The 21,915-nt window shown below is 33.8% G+C and overlaps 1 protein-coding gene across 2 annotated transcripts in view; it reads right to left on the bottom strand.

The window, feature by feature from the left end:
* Nucleotides 1-411: 411 nt before the first annotated feature.
* The window catches only part of slc43a3b (solute carrier family 43 member 3b), a 30,733-nt gene continuing 9,229 nt past the window's right edge, over nt 412-21,915 (bottom strand). For both annotated transcript variants that reach the window (XM_009291002.5, NM_001039922.1), the window contains 10 exon segments: nt 19,930-19,976; nt 19,766-19,842; nt 14,918-15,010; nt 14,692-14,831; nt 12,295-12,425; nt 9,477-9,620; nt 9,149-9,256; nt 6,913-7,099; nt 5,692-5,815; nt 412-1,449 (listed from right to left, as the gene is read on the bottom strand). In XM_009291002.5, the coding sequence (XP_009289277.2) occupies nt 1,330-1,449; nt 5,692-5,815; nt 6,913-7,099; nt 9,149-9,256; nt 9,477-9,620; nt 12,295-12,425; nt 14,692-14,831; nt 14,918-15,010; nt 19,766-19,842; nt 19,930-19,976 (1,171 nt within the window). In that variant the 3' untranslated portion in view covers nt 412-1,329.

The following is a 21,915-nucleotide window of genomic DNA, read 5'->3' as shown; positions in this document are numbered from 1 at the left end:
TCAGCCCAATATGATAGTGGACACACTAAACCTGCACACAGTTCTGTCCAAACAGCTTACAAAAGATGATTTTCATCATAGGTGCCCTTCAAATACTAAAATAAGTTGTAAAAAAAATGATAGAACACAGCATTAAAGTATTTGACAGAAAGTGTTTTGTTAATTATCTTGGCCTAAACATTTTGACATTAATATGTAACATATATTTAAAAGATGTTCATATGACATTCAAAAGTGATGATACTGTTGGATAATGACACTGTAAATATAAATCTTACCTTTATGTTCACATTTTAAATTGACAAACATTCCAAAATGATGTTCTCACAGCATAACTAAACATTCATAAAACACATTGTGCAGACTGCATAACAAGAACTGACACAGACCAATTCAACTGACTGCACAACATTTCTTATAAAAATTCCCTTTATTTGGAGTAATACTGATATATTTTAGAAGATATCATACAGACAGCAAATAACAACTTGGAGAAGTTGTTGGTCAGAGAAGGACGTACTTCCTGCTATGTCCAGCAGAGGCCCCCATAACCAACCAAATGGTTCTTACAGCATGTAAACGTTGCGGGAGAAGCTAATTCTAAAGTCTTCTTTACTCGAATGGAGATAAGTGCTCAATTAATAGTGACAACAATAATATCAAGACACATTAAACATTTACCTGTTAAGAGATACATTTGCAGACATTTCTTCCAGTTTGGTGAAAATATCCATGTCATATCACACACACATAATGGTGGTCCCTTTATGAATATCTCTAGTTTTACAGAAATATTCACATTCCTGTTCATATTCTTATTTTGTTTTACAACAAAAATAGTTTCTGTTGAACAGTTGTCTATTAATTAGAAAAAGTTTTAATACTGATTTTAAAACAATAGTATATTTATATATTATGTAAATACTTTCCATATTGTTTTGAACTTAACGGAAAATCTACTGACAGAAAATGTCCAGTACTTTTCTGTTTAACTGTACAATGTTTATACAGTGTGAACATGCCTGCAACACTTCAACATCTTAATTGGCCATTGTCATACTTGAGATTATTAATACTGTATAGGGTGTAGTAGCAGTACATTTCCTGCTTTAATCAGCACTGATGACACACTGCATACCACCATGGGGTCAAGAGTTAACCACCACAAAAAAAAAAAAAAAAAAAAAAATAAAGCTCAGTAAAAGGTTAGTAAAACATTTCTTACCACCACACATTTTTGTGTGTAGCCTTCTGTAGAAAACTAGCATGTAAGAGAAAGCAGTTTTGAAGGTCGAAGGTCAGGCTGATATTCCCTTGTGCCTGGAGGCCTCATGAAGATGATGTTTTTTTGGCAGCTCTCCGCTGGGTTGCCTGACGCCGACAGTGCAGGTAAACATACAGAGGATTGACGAAAGCCAGGAGACTCAGAACAGTCAGACCGATGTTCACCTAGAGAAGTCAATTATTACAGTTTAGTTAACACTACAGATCTGAAGCAAGAGCTGTGCTGTACAGTCTTACCAAAGATTATAAAGACATCTTCATCTTTTTTCACATTATCACAGTTTATAAATTTAAAGTTAACAAGTTAAATTGTGTCAAAACAAATGCATCTTGATAATGTCAGACAGCTTTGATAGAAAAGGACAGCCAGTAGTCTCTGTTGTCAACTAAATTCAAGCAAACCTAAACTTCTATATTTCCTTAGACTCACTGCAGCAGCTTCTTCACTTCCTGTTCCTTTAGGTCACAGTTTACTTTGTCCTGCTATTAGGGTTCCTACTTTTTGCCAAACAGACTAAAAATCTGAAATTGCATGACATCTAATGAATGAGAAAAAGGCCACTGTTTTGCTTGTACATAATTAATATAATATCAAATTCAGGCGACATGGTGGCGCAGTAGGTAGTGCTGTCGCCTCACATCAAGAAGGTTGCTGGTTCGGGCCTTAGCTGGGTCAGTTGGCATTTCTGTGTGGAGTTTGCATGTTCTCCCCATGTTCGTGTGGGTTTCCTCCAGGTGCTCCATTTTCCCCCACAAGTCCAAAGACATGCGGTACAGGTGAATTGGGTAAACTAAAACTGTCCGTAGTGTATGTTTGTGAATGAGAGTGTATGGATGTTCCCCAGTGATAGGTTGCAGCTAAAAGGGCATCCGCTGAGTAAAACAAATGCTGGATAAGTTGGGGGTTCATTCCGCTGTGGCGACCCCGAATTAATAAAGGGACTAAGCTGAAAAGAAAATGAATGAATGAATCCTTTTTGTCACAGCGGAATGAACTGCGAGCTTATCTAGCATATGTTTTACATAGTGAATGTCCTTCCAGCTGCAACCCAGCACTGGGAAACATCCATACAAACCAGCTACCTTCTTGCTGTGAGGAGACTGTGCTAACCACTGATTCACCGTGTCACTCTATATAATAATGTAATAATAATAATAATAATATTATATTAAAATAATATGTTCAATAATTATGATATTAATATATTTTAAATGGTTTTATCTTGAATATTTGCATGACTTTAACGGCCACTTTGAGAACAACAATGAATAAATGACCTTAGATTTACCTCAGAAGTACAGAGGTACTTATTATTTGTTGGACTGCAAAGTTCTGCCTCTCTCATATTTGATAGCGCAATAGTACTTTTACAAACTTTATATTTAGCTTAAAAGTAGCCTAACCATTTCTTTCATTTTGAAGTTCACTTTGTTTGTTTCTGATTTCTTCTGTTCTCTTCTTAGGTTTCTAAGTACAGTAGGTATGTTCTCTTCTGTTGCTGTGGTAACGGATTATTCTGCACCTGTTTCTGGTTTAGTTACTTATTATCTCTCATTTATGTTTTATGATCTACATTTCAGTTTAGTTTGTTTTTGTAGAATTTTGTAAATAAAAAAATAGGATAGAAACATTGGGCCCTATCATACACATGGCGCATCCAGGCGCAAGAGGAGTTTGGCGCGATTTGTTGCTATTTTCAGACCAACTCAACCCTAATTTTCATGTAACAGAAAACTGTTAAAAAGAGCATTTACTGCGTGAGAATGAGAGATAATGGAACTACTTTCACATTCGCTCTTGGATAGGGAAACCTTTATGCACAGACATCAATTAGCCTATAAATAATTAATTTTGTTTGTTAAGCGCAAATATTCGTTTCAAAACTATTTCTAAATTCAGTTATAATTTCCAGCAAACAAATAAATGAACAATAATAACAAAATGAGCTCAAAAACCTAAGTTATATCCTAAAACACATGCTGTGCCCCATATGGTCTAAAACCTGGCAGGTGGGCAAATCTAAGCTTGTTTTTAATAAAACAAATATAAATATGGATATAATAAATAATACTGCTAATAATAATAACATTAAACAAAAGCAAATTAATATGAATGAACTGAAAAAGCCTCCCGAGATGAAGAAGACATAAAAACAGTGTTTTCTCACATTTGTAGGCTAGAAAATACGTTTTGTAATATTTTAATCCTTTATATTTATATTCTATATCTATTCTTTTTATATCCTATATATATCCTTAATATTAAAATTTTTTCATATGTAAAGATATTTGCCTATTGCTCTCTTGTGCGTATTAAGCAGTGCGTAAGCGAGGCGCAACTCTGTGCCGGAGTTTAGACCGGGTTAGTTTTGGTCTAATGAAAAATCTATTATAGTTTCTCAAAATAGCAACGCGCCAGCGGTCCGCCTCAGAACGCCTTCCTTTTTAGACCAGAACGCCTATGGGCGCACATATGAGTGCAAATGCATTTGCTATTTAAACAGCGTAGCGCAACGCCTCAAAACGACTCTTGCGCCAAGCTGAAACTACCAAAAGACTATTGCGCCGCGCCTTGCGCCACACTGCGCCGGGTGTATGATAGGGCCCATAGACTGCAAGCTGGTCTAAAGTCCAGCGCAGAGCGCATTAGTGTCTATGCAGGTTCAAACACTTAATATAAACAGGATGTACATCAATACACAAATATTTTTACAAATGATAAACATACAAGATTAAAATGTTATAAAAACTATTTTCTACAAAAATATAAAAATACTACCACCTCCATGCCTTCTTCATGTCCAGGAGGCTTTTTTCAGTTTATTCATGACAATTTCATAGTGTTATTATTATTAGCTGTATTATTTATTATACGCATATTTACAGTTGAAGTCAGAATTATTAGCCCCCTTCAAATTTTTTTCTTCTTTCTTAAATATTTTCCAAATGATGTTTAACAGCAAGGAAATTTTCACAATATTTTTTCTTCTGGAAAAAGTCTTATTTGTTTTATTTCAGCTAAAATAAAAGCAGTTTAAATTTTTTTAAACACCATTTTAGGGACAAAATTATAAGCCCCTTTAAGCTATTTTTTTTATCTTAATAACCCACAGAACAAACTACGTTATATAACTTGCCTAATTACCCTAACCTGCCTAGTTAACCCAATTAACCTAGTTAAGCCTTTAAATGTCACTTTGAGCTGTATAGAAGTGTCTTGAAAAAATATCTAGTAAAATATTATTTACTGTCATCATGGCAAAGATAAAATAAGTCAGTTATTAGAAATAAGTTCTTAAAACTATTATTATTATTATTACTAAATTAAATATGTTGGCTGATGGATGTCTTCAGTGCAGTGCGTACAACACCGTTTCCTCATCCACACAAGTAAAGGAGTAAAGAGTAAAAGTAAAATAAACGCACCCTTAATGCTTTTGCTCCATGCACTTTAGACTTTGTGCCTAGATGGTTAAAATAGAGCTCATAACATGTTGATAAATGGAAACTACAATTTAAAGCGACAAACAAAACTCCCCTTTACCCTAAACACAAATCAATAAACAAAAATCCCTCATACTTTAAGACAAAAACAAAAAACACTGATTTTCAATATCTGGAATAGACCTTTCAAAAATTACAAGATATTCCAGAAATTCAATGACTCATAGGGCTATCCTCATTAATGTAAATGTGCTACAATGTCCTGCTCCCATCAGTCGAAAAAATAAATAAATAAAATTCAATATATATCTGTCTGATAATTTTTAGATTTGACTATATAATATAACTTATCTTTTTTGTCAAAATAAGTGCCTGTTTGAAGAAACTTAAACAGAAGAAAGCGGTTTCAAACATCTGACTCTCCAAAAACATGACAAATATGCAGAATCTGTATCTGCCAAACAAATATTTCATAACTTTCAAAAACAGCTGTATCTTATTTTGAAACAGCCTCCCACATTTCCTTACAAAGAAAAAGGAGAAATGCCTGGCAGACATGATAAGGGTAATGTTGGAGAATTATTTAAAGAAGCATTAACTAATTGAAACAGAATAAGCCAGTCAGTAAACAAACAAAAAATACTGTATTTTTTGTGCACGTATCTACATTAATTAAGCCAAAACATGATATTCATTGGAAGGTTAGAAAAGTTTAGTTTTTTGTGTTCATAGTCATCAAAACAAAATCCAGTCATTTCAAAGGTCATTCCCCATGTATGCACACAGTTAATATGGTGTGAAATGAATTTATATGTACTGTAATTGAAATCTTTTTGTCTGTGGGTGCTTCATAAATCACTACACAATTGACATTTAGACAATAGAGAGTTGTTTGTGTGTGGAAATGTTGTTAATGTGCGTGTACGTGTGGAAAAGACACATTGAAAGCATTCAGAAGCTTACATAAAGAGGGTCTCCACCCAATGTCCCTTTAATGAGAGCAAAGCAGGGATACTGGAGCAGCGAAACCACAGCCGAAAGAGCCATTACTGTTCCATACAGCTTTCCAAAGTGTACGGACGGGAACCTGTATTTAAAATAAAAACAGAAATGAAACCATCATTTTACTTCACTTATGATACAAATGAAGAAGAAGCATTTCTTACTGTACTGAATGTGGAAGTAATAAAAGCAGGGCTTCTGCAGGTTTCACCAAGTTAAATTTAAGACTTTTAAAGACATTTTTAGGACTATTGTAAATTAAATGTTAAATTCAAAAAGGGCTAAACACTAAGAAATGTTTCAAATCGCCCAGATGAAAAAGATTTTATGTGCTATATTAAAAAATATATAACTTAACACATTTAATAAAACAATAATAATAAAAAAAATTCTTAAAGATGTTTGGTGTATACAGTATTCACTATTAAAGTTGATCATTATTAAGAGGTTAAGTGAATTAAAATGGCATCAAATTACAACCAGGCTACTTTCCCAGCTAAGCATGGTTTATGGAACAGCCCCCTGCAGTCTCCCTGTGCCATATGTTTTGTTTAGTTAGATTCTTAAAAAAAGAAAAAAACTGACTACTGTAGATAAAATAAAGATGTACTTAAATTCTACTTAAAGTGTACTTAAAAAGACTAACATTCAGCTAATTGCATTTAATACTTTTTGTAACAATGCATTTTAATAATAGATTCATACTCACTTAAGTTCGTTTTTTTAGGAGGATTGTTTTATTAAAATTAGTAAATTAAGTTCTACATTAACCTCCTTTAACATGCATTGAACCATCACTACATAAAAGGTTCTTAAAGTGGAAAATGGTGCTTTAGATGATTAAAACGTTTTTCACACTATGAAAAAAAATGTTTTTTCAAGAACTTTTCACTTTAAGTCTCTTATATTGCCTATATGGTTGCTGGAACATTTATTTGTAAAAGTGTACTCTTTTTAAACACAATAAAGTATCTATTTCATTATATACTTCTAAAATTTATTTTTCCCACCCCCATGCAATTCCAAATGTGTATAATTTTTTTTTTCAAAACTGCAGCCAGTACATTTATTTTTATCTTCCCAAGCCAAAAGAAAGTCATTCAGGTTTGGACTACATGAGGGTGAGTAAACGATGTCAGACCCTTGATTATTGTGTGAACTGTCTCTTTAATGATGACTCACGCCACACTGATGAAGGCTGCGTTTCCACCGTAGAGAAAGGATCTGTTGAGCACTTGCAAGATGAAGGTGAGGTACTGCAGGGGGAGGATGGGAGTCGCAGCACACACTGAAAACAGCACACACTGCAGAGCCGTCAGAGACAGAGACAATATGGCTGCCTTCAGGTCTGCTTCTTGCTCACTTTGTCCTGGACAGAACAAAAAAGGGAAGAAAAACCTTGTGGTTTAATGGTTTTATTCAGAAAATGATGAACAGAAAACAAGGTAGACAGTGAATAGTATAATTTTATTACATTCCTGTAAATATGTTTGGCATATAAAATAGTGTACTTAATTTTAGACAAATTTAAATTAAAGACAAATTTAAATTTAGAGATGGGTTGCAGCTGGAAGGGCATCTGCTGCGTAAAACACATGCTGGATAAGTTGGCGGTTCATTCCGCTGTGGCAACCCCAGATTAATAAAGGGACTAAGCCAAAAAAAACATGAATCAATGAACGATATAATTCAATTTTATTATTGAACTAAAAGCAGACTAATAAAATATTAAAGTAAAATAAAGATTTACTTATAGACTTTTTTAGAAAATGGTAATTGAAAAGAACCTGCTGATTGATTTGATTATGATTTTATACACATTTATCAATACTTTATTGTCCACTATTAGCCTCACCAACAGCCTATAACCTCTGCTATCAGCTAGGTTAATGTAAAAAAGACTTACTTCTGTTCATGTTGCTTTGCAGTCCATTGTATAAAGAATTTCTGGATATATGTCACAGTTTACTTTATTTTGCAACCGACTTGCATACACTTGCGTACACCTAACTAGTACTGGATTGGACCTCAGAACTGCCTTAATCCTTCGTGGCATAGAAAATCCTTTGTGGTTCACATTGACATGAGAGTATCATGCAGTTGCTGCAGATTTGTCGACTGCACATCCATGATGCAAATCTCTCATTCAACCACATCCCAAAGGTGCTGTATTGGATTGAGATCTGGTGACTGTGGAGGCCATTTGAGTACAGTAAAGTTATAGTCATGTTTAAGAAACCAGTCTGAGATGATTCATGCTTAATGACACACCGTGTTATCCTGCTGGAAGTAACCATCAGAAGATGGATACACTGTGGTCAAAAAGGGATTGTCATGGTCAGCAACAATACTCAGGTAGGCTGTGGTGTTGGCACGATGCTTAATTAGTACTAATAGGCCCAAAGTGTGCCAAAACATTTATCCCACACCATTACACATCCACTAGCAGCCTGAACTATTGATACAAGGCAGGATGGATCCATGCTTTCATGCTGTTGATGCTCAATTCTGACCCTACCATCTGTATGTTACAGCAGAAATCGAGACTCATCAGACCAGACAACGTTTTTATAATCTTCTATTGTTCAATTTTGGTGAGCCTGTGTGAATTGTAGCCTCGGTTTTCTGTTCTTAGCTGACAAGAGTGGCACCCAGTGTGGTCTTCTGCTGCTGTAGCCCATCCGCCTCAAGGTTTGACATGCTGTGCATTCAGAGATGCTCTTCTGCCGACCTCAGTTATAACGAGTGCTTATTTGAGTTACTGTTGCCTTTCTATCAGCTCAAACCAGTTTGCCCATTCTTGTCTGACCTCTGGCATCAACAAGGCATTTGCACCCATTCTCTTGAAAATCCCAGTAGATCAGCAATTTCTAAAAAAAAATACTCAGAGAAGCCCATCTGGCAGCAACAACCATGCCATGTTCAAAGTCACTTAAATCACCTTTTTTCCCCATTCTGATACTCGGTTTAAACTGCAGCAGATCATCTTGACCATGTCTACATGCCTAAATGCATTGAGTTGCTGCCATGTAATTGGCTGATTAGACATTTGTGTTGACAAGCAGGTGTACCTAATAAAGTGTCTGGTGAGTGTACATATATATAATTGTGTGTGCTCTTTTAATGTTCTTTCCACAGCTGTTCTATCCATAGTTCAGCTTTCCATTAAATTGAAAAGAAAACGAACAATGCCAAAATTTTCACAAATCTTTAGTAATTATGTGCTTTTGTAAGCACAACCACAACCATCCAGTCAACTCCCTATAGAGATAATCAAGTCCTGTCCAACATTTTTTCTTGTTTGAGAAGCTGTACTTACATTGGATATTTGTGCAAATATACTGAATACTTTCACATGATAACAGAAAGTTCAGTTTCTTGTGATGGGACCTAAAGGAAAGCATGTTTATGTACTGACCTGGTTCTCTTTGCTTTCCCTTGTGGCGGTCCATAAGGAGGCCATTCCATGGGGCGCACAGGATTCCACACAGCTGAGTGAATGCAAACGCATTTGTGTATCTACTGACTGAGAATAAAAACTATATAAGACTGTATACAACCAGCACACACGCACAAAAAACTAAATTCAAACTCATGATGCACATATGACTATTTACATCTCGCTATCTGTACATTCTGCTCAAAGGCATGGCTTCACCTGCACATAAATAGCTGGTCATGAGGATAAGAACAGTTTGTGTATGTGTGTGTGTGTGTGTGTGTGTGTGTGTGTGTGTGTGTCCTACCAAGGCTTGGATCTCCAGCGGTTAGATGATTCAACATTGGGTTTAAGGTCCCGATGAACAAGTAGTGTCTCAACTGCATCACAGAAAGCCAGAGCAGATGCCACAAGAAGAACCAGGAGAGGAAACAGCTCTTGAAACTACGCTCTGACAAAATAAATAAATAAATAAATAAATAAATAAAAACAATGGGTTTAAGCACTTTATATTGTAAAATAGACTCAGGGTTTGGCTCACATTACAGTTTTTGAGCCAAGGATTAAACTTTTATTTTTTTAGATCAGCAAAAAACTATATAATAAATATATATAATTTGATTTATTTTATTTTTAAACTTATTTCAAAATTTTCAATAAATAACCAGCTTCTGAATAAATTAAATTAAATATAGTAAAAAATAAAAAATGTACATTATTAATAACTATTAACATATTAATAACCACAGTAGTTATTCGCTATGCTTTAATTTTGTTATTAAAAGTTGTCAAACAAATACAATATATAGTGAAGTTGGAAATAAATTGCAAATTAGTGAGTGATTGCCTCTTTTTATTTTCTTTTATTTGATTAATATTAATCAAAATAATTAGTAATATTATAAATGTTTTTATGCTCTTTTCATTGTTACACTCTCTATGTTCTTTCCTATTATGTGCCTATTGCATATCATTTGTTTATTTTTTCTTTGTAAAGCACTTTGTGCAGCCTTGTGGCAGTTGGAAACGTGCTTTATTAATAAACTAAACTTGAACTTGAACTTAATAATATAAATAATCATCTCAACTGGTTACATTCACTTAAGTCAGAGATAGCTATGTTTACTTGAAGATATCCTTAAATACTGTGTAAACGTGTATCTGAACATTCAAACATAATACCACACTGAAGAAAGATTTGGATTGCATCCCATGAGTCTGTCACAGCTGGTGTTTAATTCCACGCAAGACTTTTGTTCTTTTGAATATTACCGTTCGTTTATTTGATTTCTCATCAATGTAGTTTACATATGCAAAAAAGTATGTATAGACAAGCATGAATAAACATATTTATATACTACAAACATATATTTTGTGTATTAGTATCAATAAAAGAATTATTTTTGCTGTCTTTCTGTTCATTCAGTTTCAGTTTTAATATAAAACATATCGATATATCTATATCTATCTATCTATGTCTATATATATATATATATATATATATATATATATATATATATATATATATATATATATATATATATATATATATATATATATATATATATATATATATATATATACTTTAATTGTTATAATTATAATTAATTTTACATACTATTTCACATAATTATAAAAAAATGGCTTTGCTCAATCTATTGCAACTTTCTAATAGCACAGTGCCAACATACTGTAACATGTTCATTTTATCTTGCAGTGAAAACATAAGACTTCCATACTTGCGTCTGCGATTGCACTTTTTGCATGGCTCATTTGAATAAGTTTGAATAGTGTAGATCATTTGAATACGTGTGAAGCCTGCATATCTGAACCTAAATGCACACCAAACAAGCAGAGTGAGACTACTAAAAAAAAGTGTTCTCGGTTTGCTATAAAACAATTGTGGGTGTGAAAATGAAAATATGAACGCATCACATACCAAAGACATCTAAACAAACCAAAAACATGACATAATGTCAGAAGAAAATGGACAGAATGCTGAAGCATACCTGTTTTTTTTCTTCTCACAGTCACAATGTTGCCCATTACAGTTCAGTACAGACATTTTCTGATGTGTGCAACAGTAATTATTGCCACTCTTTTAACTATTTTAAGCATTTTATAAAATTTGACTGATAAAAAAGTATGCTTTTGACTCTCAGTAAATTCCATAATCAAATCTACAGAATAAAAGTCTTTTAATCACATTTATATGTTTAGTCTTAAAATGACAGTATGAATGCTAAGTAAATCAGGACTAAACTGACCCAACAAACAATTGTGTGTTAAATAGACTTCTAATAGACATCTAAACGTAGACAGCATGGCTAAAACAAGGCTAAACTTGGTCAGTGAAAATCTAATAGACATCTAAGAATAGCCCAAATCAAGTTGTTCAATAGACAGATTAGACAGACTTTAATGTTATATCATATGTTATGTTTTATGTTATTAATGATATGTAATATCATTCATTTCTGTTTATTTGATGACTAGTCTAGTTTTGCCCTATTCGTAGACGTCTATTAGATTTTGACTGATTTAATTTTATAGAAATTTAGCCTGTTTTTGCCAAGATGACTGTTTAGATGTCTATTAGATGTCTATTAAAAACAAAAAAAAATGTTTGCTGGTGAACTACAAGTGTGGACACATCCTTAGATAGGAAGTGACATGCAAATCACAGAACCCAGGGAGATTTAGGAGCAGGAAAATGAATCGTTAATATCAGTACTGATGAGACATTGTATAAATAATATCCTTTTACAAATAATAATAATAATTTAGTGGTTGCCACAAAGTAGCAGTTAAAAAATATGATAATTCCTCTAGATGAATAACTTAAAGTATGACTTGTAATGCTAATATACCGATCTACATGAATGACCTTCAAAATGCTATTATTAACACACATGCCATATTATATGCAATATTATTATTAAAAAATGTGTTGATTTTTTATTATTTAGACTTTTTTATAGCTTAATTGAAAAAATTGCATTTAAAAAAAATGGCTTTGCAGCATAAAACATGCAGTAAGGAAATAGCATAAACTTACAGTATGTGCAAAAAAATTGTGTGTTAATGGCACTACTTTAAAATTTGAACATTTACAATATGCTTACCCATTTTACTTGTGTTTTGGCCCTGGGGAGAAGTCTCAGTAAATGCCTCTTCCTCTTCAGCTTGGGATGTCTGGATGTTTTTTTCTTCGACCTTTGCAATGGTATAATCTTGAGTCCCTCCACAGTTTATCCTAGAAAATCCGAAACAGATGAGGTGAACTATTGTTGGTGGAAACACTAACTGTAGACGATGAAGTGCTGCAAAAATCTATGAAAAACAAGATATTGGTATTCTGAAATAAATAAATAAATAAATAAATAAATAAATAAATAAATAAATAAAAAGACCAAAGAAACTGAGTAACAACTGATAAAATCTGCTGATTGCTGTTTGATGTTTTTCTCAAGGCAATGTTCTCATACTAACTCAAAGATGCCCAAACTAGAGCCAGAGGGCCAATGTTGGCCTATGGTAACCTTTTATTTGGCCCCGCCATACCATCTGAGAAGAGAAGGAGAATGGGGATGGTTTTGTAATTTCGAATTCATTGTAATCTTTTAATAGTTTGTTTTATTGTTAAGCCACAAAAAAATATAACTGAAATTAGCTAGTTGTTTTTCAACATTACTAGCCACTTGCCATTTTAACTACCCACAATTTTGTTGTTAGAATTTTTTTTTATGCATACATTTGTCTATACTGTATATACACTTTTTATTCAACAAAACTTTTCTTTAAAAAACAAAAAAAAAATGAAATTTTAAAAATATGTCATGTATGTAGAACTATACACAGTAGTCAGATCACCAGTTCACTATACATAAATGGGAAGCTCGTCTCCTAAAGCAATGCTATTGCAAAGGATGATAATTAAACCATAAATAAATAAAAAAATAACTGTAAAAGAAAGCAGGTGAAAAACATACTGTGTCATAATGAAAGGATGATCAACTGCACAAGGTTAACATTAGGCCCAATAATAACCTGTTCAAAAGAATGGTTAAAGCGAAAGTGGCAATGAAGCGTGAGCATCGCTTTTGTCCAGTCTATTTCAAAGGGAACCGATCGCATTAGTTGCAATTCCAGTCATGGTTGTTTCAGGCAAGAGAATGGGAGGGTGCAAGCATTTAAACACTCTGACATTGAAGCTCTTGTCAGTGAGTGAGAGTCTCTCTAAGTACAGGATCATCATCTCATTTGGTATTCAACTGTTTTCTATAGCTCGGGTGAACAGTTGTTTTTGTCCATAGTGCTGCTTCTCGATGGGCCATCCTTATTGCTGAGCATTGCTTTTAAGAAAACTACAATTTAAAAATATTTTTAACTGGCCAAAGTGATTAGTGGGTGTGGCTGTCTTGGTTTTAGCGGAGCTTCGGTGCATTTTACTGACGCGCTTCTAAAAACAGTTTACAGAGGGAACAGAAAGAGTGCCTACACTGTTTGATTTCCTTATTTTGCAAAAGCACACACTTTTGTTGTTACTGTGAGTGTACACAAAAAAAGTACACACCTAACAGATTTGATTGATGTATTGCTTTTATCTGTACAATCAAAACTGAAAGTGTAATTTAAGTTATTTTCAGTGTTATCAGGAGAAGACATCTCAAAACGCGCATACGCGGTCGTCAACCCCTGGGGGTTAAACAACGTGGCACAAAGTGTGAAAATTAGGTATGCACTAGTCTGAAAATTTATGCGCTTTAAAATGAAAATTTATGTCTTGCGTTTTATGATAGGACCCTACATTGCACATTCGGTTACATCCAAACAAAACTGCACTTTAGTTTTTGTTAAATACTATATACAAATGAATAACAGGTCAAAAGAAATCAAGTAACACATGACCAATAAATGACACATGCTTATTAAACATGTATATCTTGTTGCATTGCAACAAGGCACATAAGCAGATACCAAAATGTGTGTTTTAGCAGAAATATGTAGATGGACCTGATGATGTGGAGAGTGTCGAAATAAGAGTGCACTTTAAAACATGTATGCAGTTATTGAACTTGTACACAAATAATCGTTATATCATACTGTTGTCATTTGATCAATATATCAATCCATATCCATTTATTTCTACTAATGATGCTCCAATCAATTGATGCAGATTGGTATCGGCCAATAATCACAGTTTTTGACTAAACTACTCGCTAATCTGCCCAATCTCATGAACCGATCGCAAGTATGATTGTTTAATGATTTATTACACCCCTAAAAAATGTACTAGTATGAAGTATCATTTTTAAAAGGCACTAGAATCTAAATAATAGGCAAGCATTAATTAGTAGCTAATGAGTACTTGCTAGAATGGATTAAAAGGATTGCAGCATGCTAGTTTGTTTTAAATGTTGAAACGGTGTGCCATTATTTTGCTGAATTATTATGAACTGGTTTTGAAGCTACAGTATTAATGTGTTTCTACGCAAAGAGGTGTTAAATATGTGTTTTACCCATAGGTGTAGTTCTCTGGGAGTGGGTATGGGATATGAGTACGAGGCATCAGCACAAATGTCCTGAAGAGATGAATGACACTGCAGCAGGCCATGAAGAGAAAACACCCTCGCAGAGACACTCCATCCTCAAACAGCAACTGAAAGAGATTCAAGCGAACAAACCTTTCTAATAGAGTTTTATACACCAGCGTTTTCATTTTCGCTGAGGGGTTTTGCTTCTTACCTTGATAATGAGAAAAACTGCAGAGGAAGAGTCAAAGGCTCCATTATATAAAGTGATTATGGTGGAGCGGTGAGTGCCAAAGAGATTTCCCACCTAAATAGAGCAGATGATAGTTTGTGTAATCATATACTGATACACAACAGAAACACGCTAAAATTGAGAAACTTCAAAAACATATATATTTTTGCCAAGACTTTATTTTACAATTTAATGAGAATTAGTTGGCATGTAGATGCAATGCAACTTAAATTCAACAAAGTGCATTAAAGGGACAATTAAAATAAAGTCATACCTTTTTTTTTTTTTTTTTTGAGGTTTGGTTAATTGTGAACAGTTTAGTTTGATTCTCAAAGCAAATGCCTCAAGATTTAGTTCTTTTTTATGAATCGGTTCATGAACATTCCAGTCTCAAACAATTGACAGTAACACAACTAACTTGATGTAACATTTAACAATAGCAGTCAGAGAATTACAACTAACAATTATCTCAAAAACATATTTAAACTGCAGTTTCTAGGTAGAATTGATGCTTACAGTAAAGTATGATGTCAATATCTGTTGTTCCTTTTCACACGGATGTTATTATCAGTATTATCAGATATATTATCAGAGTATATATTTGACAAACTAGCTTCATGCTATTTTTTCCACAACACCAAATAAACACCACAAAGCAGCTTAACACTGTCTGAGTATTGTAATCAATATACTTGCCTCACCTAAAGACATAAATACAAGGTAAAATCATTGTAAAACTATGTAGTCGCAGCGCAGTTTGCTTTTGAAAACATAATTAGTTGGGTTTAGGTAAGTGGTTTGCAGGTCTAGCTCCACCCTTTGTATAAAAAAATACTCTAAGTAACACATTTCAGATTCACAAAAATAAAGACAGCACCCTCTAGTGGATATGTCATATGAAACGTGCAACGAAACGTGTCCAGAGTAATGTATTTTACGTTTCACAAAAATTTAGGAAGGTGTATATTTTCAATGAGCCTAAGTTGCTATAAGCAACTTTAAATCCAGATCTCTTTAAAGCCGAATTATTATTGATTGTCCATGTATTTTTATTTCATTAGCTAAAACAAAGTGTTTTAAAATTTATTTTAACAATATGCCATTGTTGTTAAAGCTACAGTTAGAACAAAAATACAAGAAACATAAAATTCATATGATGCATTATTCGTGCTTGAGGACATCTGATGCATGTCTTTCGAATAGGTAATACCATCAGCTATATTACACTAAAGATAAGAACAAAACAATAATAATAACAACAGTAATAAATAGTGTTATTTATTTCAAAATTGAATTAGTTTCTTAACTGATGAATTTTAACACATTGAACTGAACTGAACCAGCTGAATTGAAGTTTCTTATGCCATGACAGAAGACTGACATTTCAGAAACCTGCAAACACTTTTTTTTTTTTTTGACGGCCCCTTAATAAATATTGTACTTTGTGAGTGCATGTCAGCTTACCCTCACCTAAAAGTTTACTAATAAATCATTATGGTCAGTGATAATAACTAAACCATGGTTGGCATTAAGCACTGTTTTACAGAATGTTTGAAAGACTGCTTCACATCCCTTTAAATGTTGACAAGCCCACTTATTATAAGCAATAGTTATTACTGTATATGACTTAGAGCTTAAGTAATTGATCGAGTTTATGAAGGTAATAAACTAGGACTAGGATGGTATTTTAGTATTTTACTTATTTTATTTTCTATTAATGTATTATTTATTATATAATATTATATGTCCCCATTATTTAGTCTATTACATTATATTAGTTCAGTTCATATATACAGACCTTAATAAAATACAATTAATGGGAAATTTAATAAACAATATGAATAATTCTCGTGGTTAATCAGCTATCGGCACATATATCAGCTGATAAACACTGATAATGCCTATTCAATCAAGTGATAACATTCGAATTGGCTGTTGTTGCTCATGTCAAAAGCTGCTATATGTGACAATGTGTACAGTAAACAAGCTAAAAAAAAAGAACAACGTGTTGACGTGTTGAAAATTAGAGTACAGTGCAGCACAAACACAAAAAAAAAGTTCAGTGTGTCATATTATAGAACTGACACCTGCTGCAGAGAAACATAATCGCCAACAGGAAACTTTCATCATTTTGAACCATGTCTAAAAACTATTTCAGTACCCTAAATGAACCTAAAATGAGTATATAATAGAGAAACTAGACTGTATTGTTCTCTCAGTGCCTTCTTCTTTAGCTTCTTTAGTTGGAGAAATGATCCAAAAACAACGTGAAAATACGTCAATATTTACAACCAAGATGCGATCTGCCAGGGGGTGTGGGTGATTTCCACCCTTCTGGTCTGAATCTGCTGAAATAATTTTATCCATGATGGGGGCAAAATTTACCTCCCCAATCCCCTCAGCGTATACATTAAGACAATATATAGTGCACCTTGAAAGTTTACAGTGCCTTGTGCTATACAGTTAATATGGCTCCATATAATTACCTTTTTTTTGCGAATGTAATGTTAAAAAAATGTAAAGTTGACATGTTTTGAACACTAAAATAAAATTAATTCAGCAGATGTGGGGATATTTAGACCAGAAGGGTGGAAACCACCCCCACCCCGCCTGCAAATTGCACCTTGGTTGTAAATATTGACATATTTTCACGTTGTTGTTGGATCATTAATCCAACTAAAAGAAGCTAAAGAAGATGGCAGTGACAGAATTTACCCTGATGTAGGGTAAATTCTCGTAAAAGGTCAAAATTTCTGCAAAATATCTGCAAATTACTTTGTGGTCTTTTCAGGAAACAAAACCTTTAAAAACATCCCTCCCTCTGGTGCACCGTGTTTACAACCATTAGACCAGGGGTCACCAACCCTGTTCCTGGAGAGCTCCTGCACATTTCAGTTGCAACCCTGACCAAACACACCTGTTTGTAGTTATCAAGTGCTGCTTTAGGTACTATTATTTGGTTCAGGTGTGTTTGATCAGGGTTGGGACTGAATTCTGCAGGAAGGTAGCTCTCCAGGAACAGGGTTGGTAGAGTAATTTTTGCTTTTAAAACACTATTAGATGGGTTTAGGTCAGTGGTTTGCTGGTCTAGCTTCACCCTTCTGATGGACATGTAGAGAAGAGACTTTGTGTAAAAAAAACATACCTTAAACGCATTTCAGATTTGCAAAAAATGCAGACAGCACCCTCTAGTGGATATGTCATATGAAACGTGCAACAAAACATGCATAGTAATGTATTTAACGTTTCACAAAAAATGTAAGAAGACGTGTATTTTTCAATGAGCCAGGGTTTCTATAATTAATTTAAACTTTAAATCTTTTATCTCTTTAAAAACTGAATTATTATTGATTGTCCATGTATTTGCATTTCATCAGCTAAAACAAACTGTTTTAAAAATTATTTTAGTGCCTTGTGCTATAAAGTTAGTATGGCTCCTTTTTTGTGAATGTAGTGTTCAAAAAATTGAAAGTTTTGTAAAATGTAAAAATTCTTTATTATTAATTAATCAAAATTATTGCAAAATATTTGCAAATTTCTTTGTGGTCTTTGAAAAAAAAAACATTAAAAAACATCCCTCCCACAGGTTTTTCCACAAACCGCACCCTGTTTACAACTATTCGATTTTTTTATTATTACTAAAACAATGTTGGGACAAGATAAGCTGTTAGCTGTATCAGCCACTGTAGCTTCAGAACTTGCAAGATTAATGCTACTGCATAAAAACTTAAGAGATTGAATACTGCCATAATAGTATGGCTTATTTTACAAAAATAGAATATACAAAACTGACATTTGGATATGTGAGTGTCTAGATCACACAACTCACCCATTCATTCTGCTGATACTTTACGTTTTATTGCCTGTATCTACTTGTGTGTCCTTAAACACTCATTGTTTTTACTGTACACTTTGTCACATGGCAGGTTTTCTATATTATTATGTTTTTGTCATAAGTCAGAAAAGACAAGGAGGCAGCTTCCCACAGTAGAAAGTCAATTGAGATGGTAGGGTTGTTTCCCCTCTGTGGTTGTGGCTTTTGGATTATGACACATTGCGCTCTGTCTCTATAAAGTCTATGCCCTAATATCTTGAATTGTAAAGCCATATAACTGCATTTCAATGGCAGAACATGTGTTGGTAACACTTTAGTTTAGGTCATCATTATTGCTATTACCTACTGGCTTAAGTAATGTGTATTTATATAGAGCATAATGTATGGCCATACACCCAAAGTTCTCCACACCACCACCACTGTGCAGCATCCACTTGGATGATACGACGGCAACCACAGTACAACAGCACCAGTGTGCTACCACACACCAGCTGTAGGAGGAGTGGAGAGCCAGTGACACAGCCAATTTAGTGGATGGGGATGATTTTGAGGTCATGATCGGTAAGGGCCAATGGGGGGAATTCGGTCAGGACACCGGGGTAACACCCCTACTCTTTCCAAGAATGTAAATCCATTATGGGATTGTTTTATGACCATGGAGTTCCAGGACCTATTAAAACATATATTAACTGTTCATTAGTAGTTATAAAGTATGATCTTATTTTGCATCCCTAATCCTACCCAAAACCTAAACCCAACTTTCACCTTATACAAATAAACAGCTAATAGTTTATAAAGCTAGTAGTGTTAGTTAATGTGATATCATGTACTGTGACCTAAACTAAAGTGTTTTTTTAGGTTTCAGGCAACAAACAGAATATAAAAATTAAAACACAAAAGTAGCCAGATATCATGAGAAAACCCCCTGAAAGCTTCCCAGAGAAGTGCAGCGGCTCATATGTTTGTTATTAGGATCTCAAAGGGTGATTCAGTACCTGTATGTTGGTCATCAAGAACAGAATTCCTCCCACAGAAATGAAGGACAGCGCGGGGAAAAGCAAGATAGAGCTCGCTGTGGGAGAAAACAATGGTATGACTACAAACATCTAACTCAAATCTGTCAATATACTAAAGGTCAAACAAAGAGAAAACTGCTCACCAGTTGTGGAAAAGGCTATTAACAACATTCCTGTAGAGTAAACTGATCTGTAAAGTAAATCAAAACAGAGTGAGAACATGAGAGAAGTGTAATAAATGGAGTAAGTGGCAGATTCTGCTAGCTGTTTTCTTTGGCCTCTGTCTCTGTATATCTGTCTGTGAAACATGAGGATTGTGTTATTGTAGATTTCTGAGCTGCGAGATAAAGTGGGCTCGCAAAAATATTTGAGCTATGCAAAAAAAATCTGCAACGCTGTTCAAATCAGAGCACAAATTCAAAAATTCATTTAAATTGAATTCTGAGTGTCCTATTCATCAAATAACCCTAAAACAAAACATCAGTGTCCATTATTTTATTAGCCATTTGAATGTTGATAATTATAACAGATGTTTCCTGAGCAAATCGTCATATTAGAATAAGTTCTGTAGGATCAATTGACTGACTGGACTAAAGGCTATTAAACTGGCTAGTAAAACGAATAAATGTACATTTTGCTTGAAAATATGATTGAGATATCTGTTCTTATATATAAATTCCATTGGATACAGTGAGAGTGATTTGGACTTGTATTTAGTGAACACTATATTTAATCAGTTCTGCCTTATTTCTCAGTATACAAAAGGTTACACTGTCCTGCCAAATCTCGCTCTTGCCCTCATCTGCGATATCACCCCTCTCTCTGCTAGCACTCCTCTCTCCTCAAATAATCTCTCCCCTCGTTCCCACAGTAGATACACAGGTCGGATTTTTCTCAAAGAAGTGCTTTTGAGGCACAGACATACAGATAATGGGAGAGTGGGTGACCTTTGATCATGACTACACACACAGGAGAACAGCAAATTTGAGTGTACAGTTAGAGTGTTTCTAGGAAGACTGCAGAGAAACACATTCCTTGCAAAAAAATGTAGTTTGTGCAATATGATAGTGTCAGATGTCAATACTGTCTTATTGAATGATTACCTCTATTGTTAAATCATTACAAGACTCTGCTATTAACACTTCTAAAATTCAGTTTGTTACTTATTGCCTGAAACGTACATTCTACCAAACCTGCCAGTTGCTGGAGACAAAAAAAAAAAAAAAAAAAATATATATATATATATATATATATATATATATATATATATATATTATTATTATTATTATTATTATTATTATTAATACTTATTTTTAACAGTATTGATATTATTACTACTACAATTATTAACAATTCAATAATACATTTTAAACAAATATGTAAAATTATATACTAAAATAAGCACAATTAAAGTGTATTAATATGAAACAATAATAATAATAATAATAAATATATAATAAAAAAATAATAATAATAATAATTAATATTATTATTATAGCTGCAAGCAGCAATTAAGGGGCCAAGCAGTTCAGAACCAGAAAGTCCAAAGCAGTCCAGAGGCAGAATGAGCACATTTGTCGGTGCCGTAAACAAAAACCATTTTGCCTATTGACACGAATTTTACAACACTTGGTCAACAAGGTCTGACGATGATTCGAGTCACATTTGGTGATATTTCGGCATACGGTCTAGGATTCGGTTGCAAATTAAATTTTTAAACAAAATCAATATGGCAAACAAGATGTTTAGCCAAATATGGCATGTTTGGTATCAATGTTCTCGGCATGAGCCACGGAATAAGTTGAGATCAATTTTACAACAATAAACTTATGCAGTCTAAAGTTATTAGCACATTTTTGATTCATCGTTGACAGTTGAATGGTTTAAATACTCTTGACCACTAGGTGGTAAATGTATGCGCTGGAATCATTGTGAGTTGCCAATGACGCACCTAAAGTTCAGTGTCAATATGTTCTAGCATTGAAGAGTTACAGCCTCAGATTCACCTTGACATCGTGCTAGCACATTTGTCGATGTCGATGGTTAGCATGGTCTGAAGATAATCAGAGTCAAATTTGGTGACAACTGAATCAACGGTCAAGGAGGAGTTAAAAAAAGAAGCTTTTTAA

Source organism: Danio rerio, chromosome 14 (assembly GCF_049306965.1).
Source record: "Danio rerio strain Tuebingen ecotype United States chromosome 14, GRCz12tu, whole genome shotgun sequence".
Lineage (NCBI taxonomy): Eukaryota > Metazoa > Chordata > Actinopteri > Cypriniformes > Danionidae > Danio > Danio rerio.
This window is presented reverse-complemented; position numbering and strand designations above follow the sequence as displayed.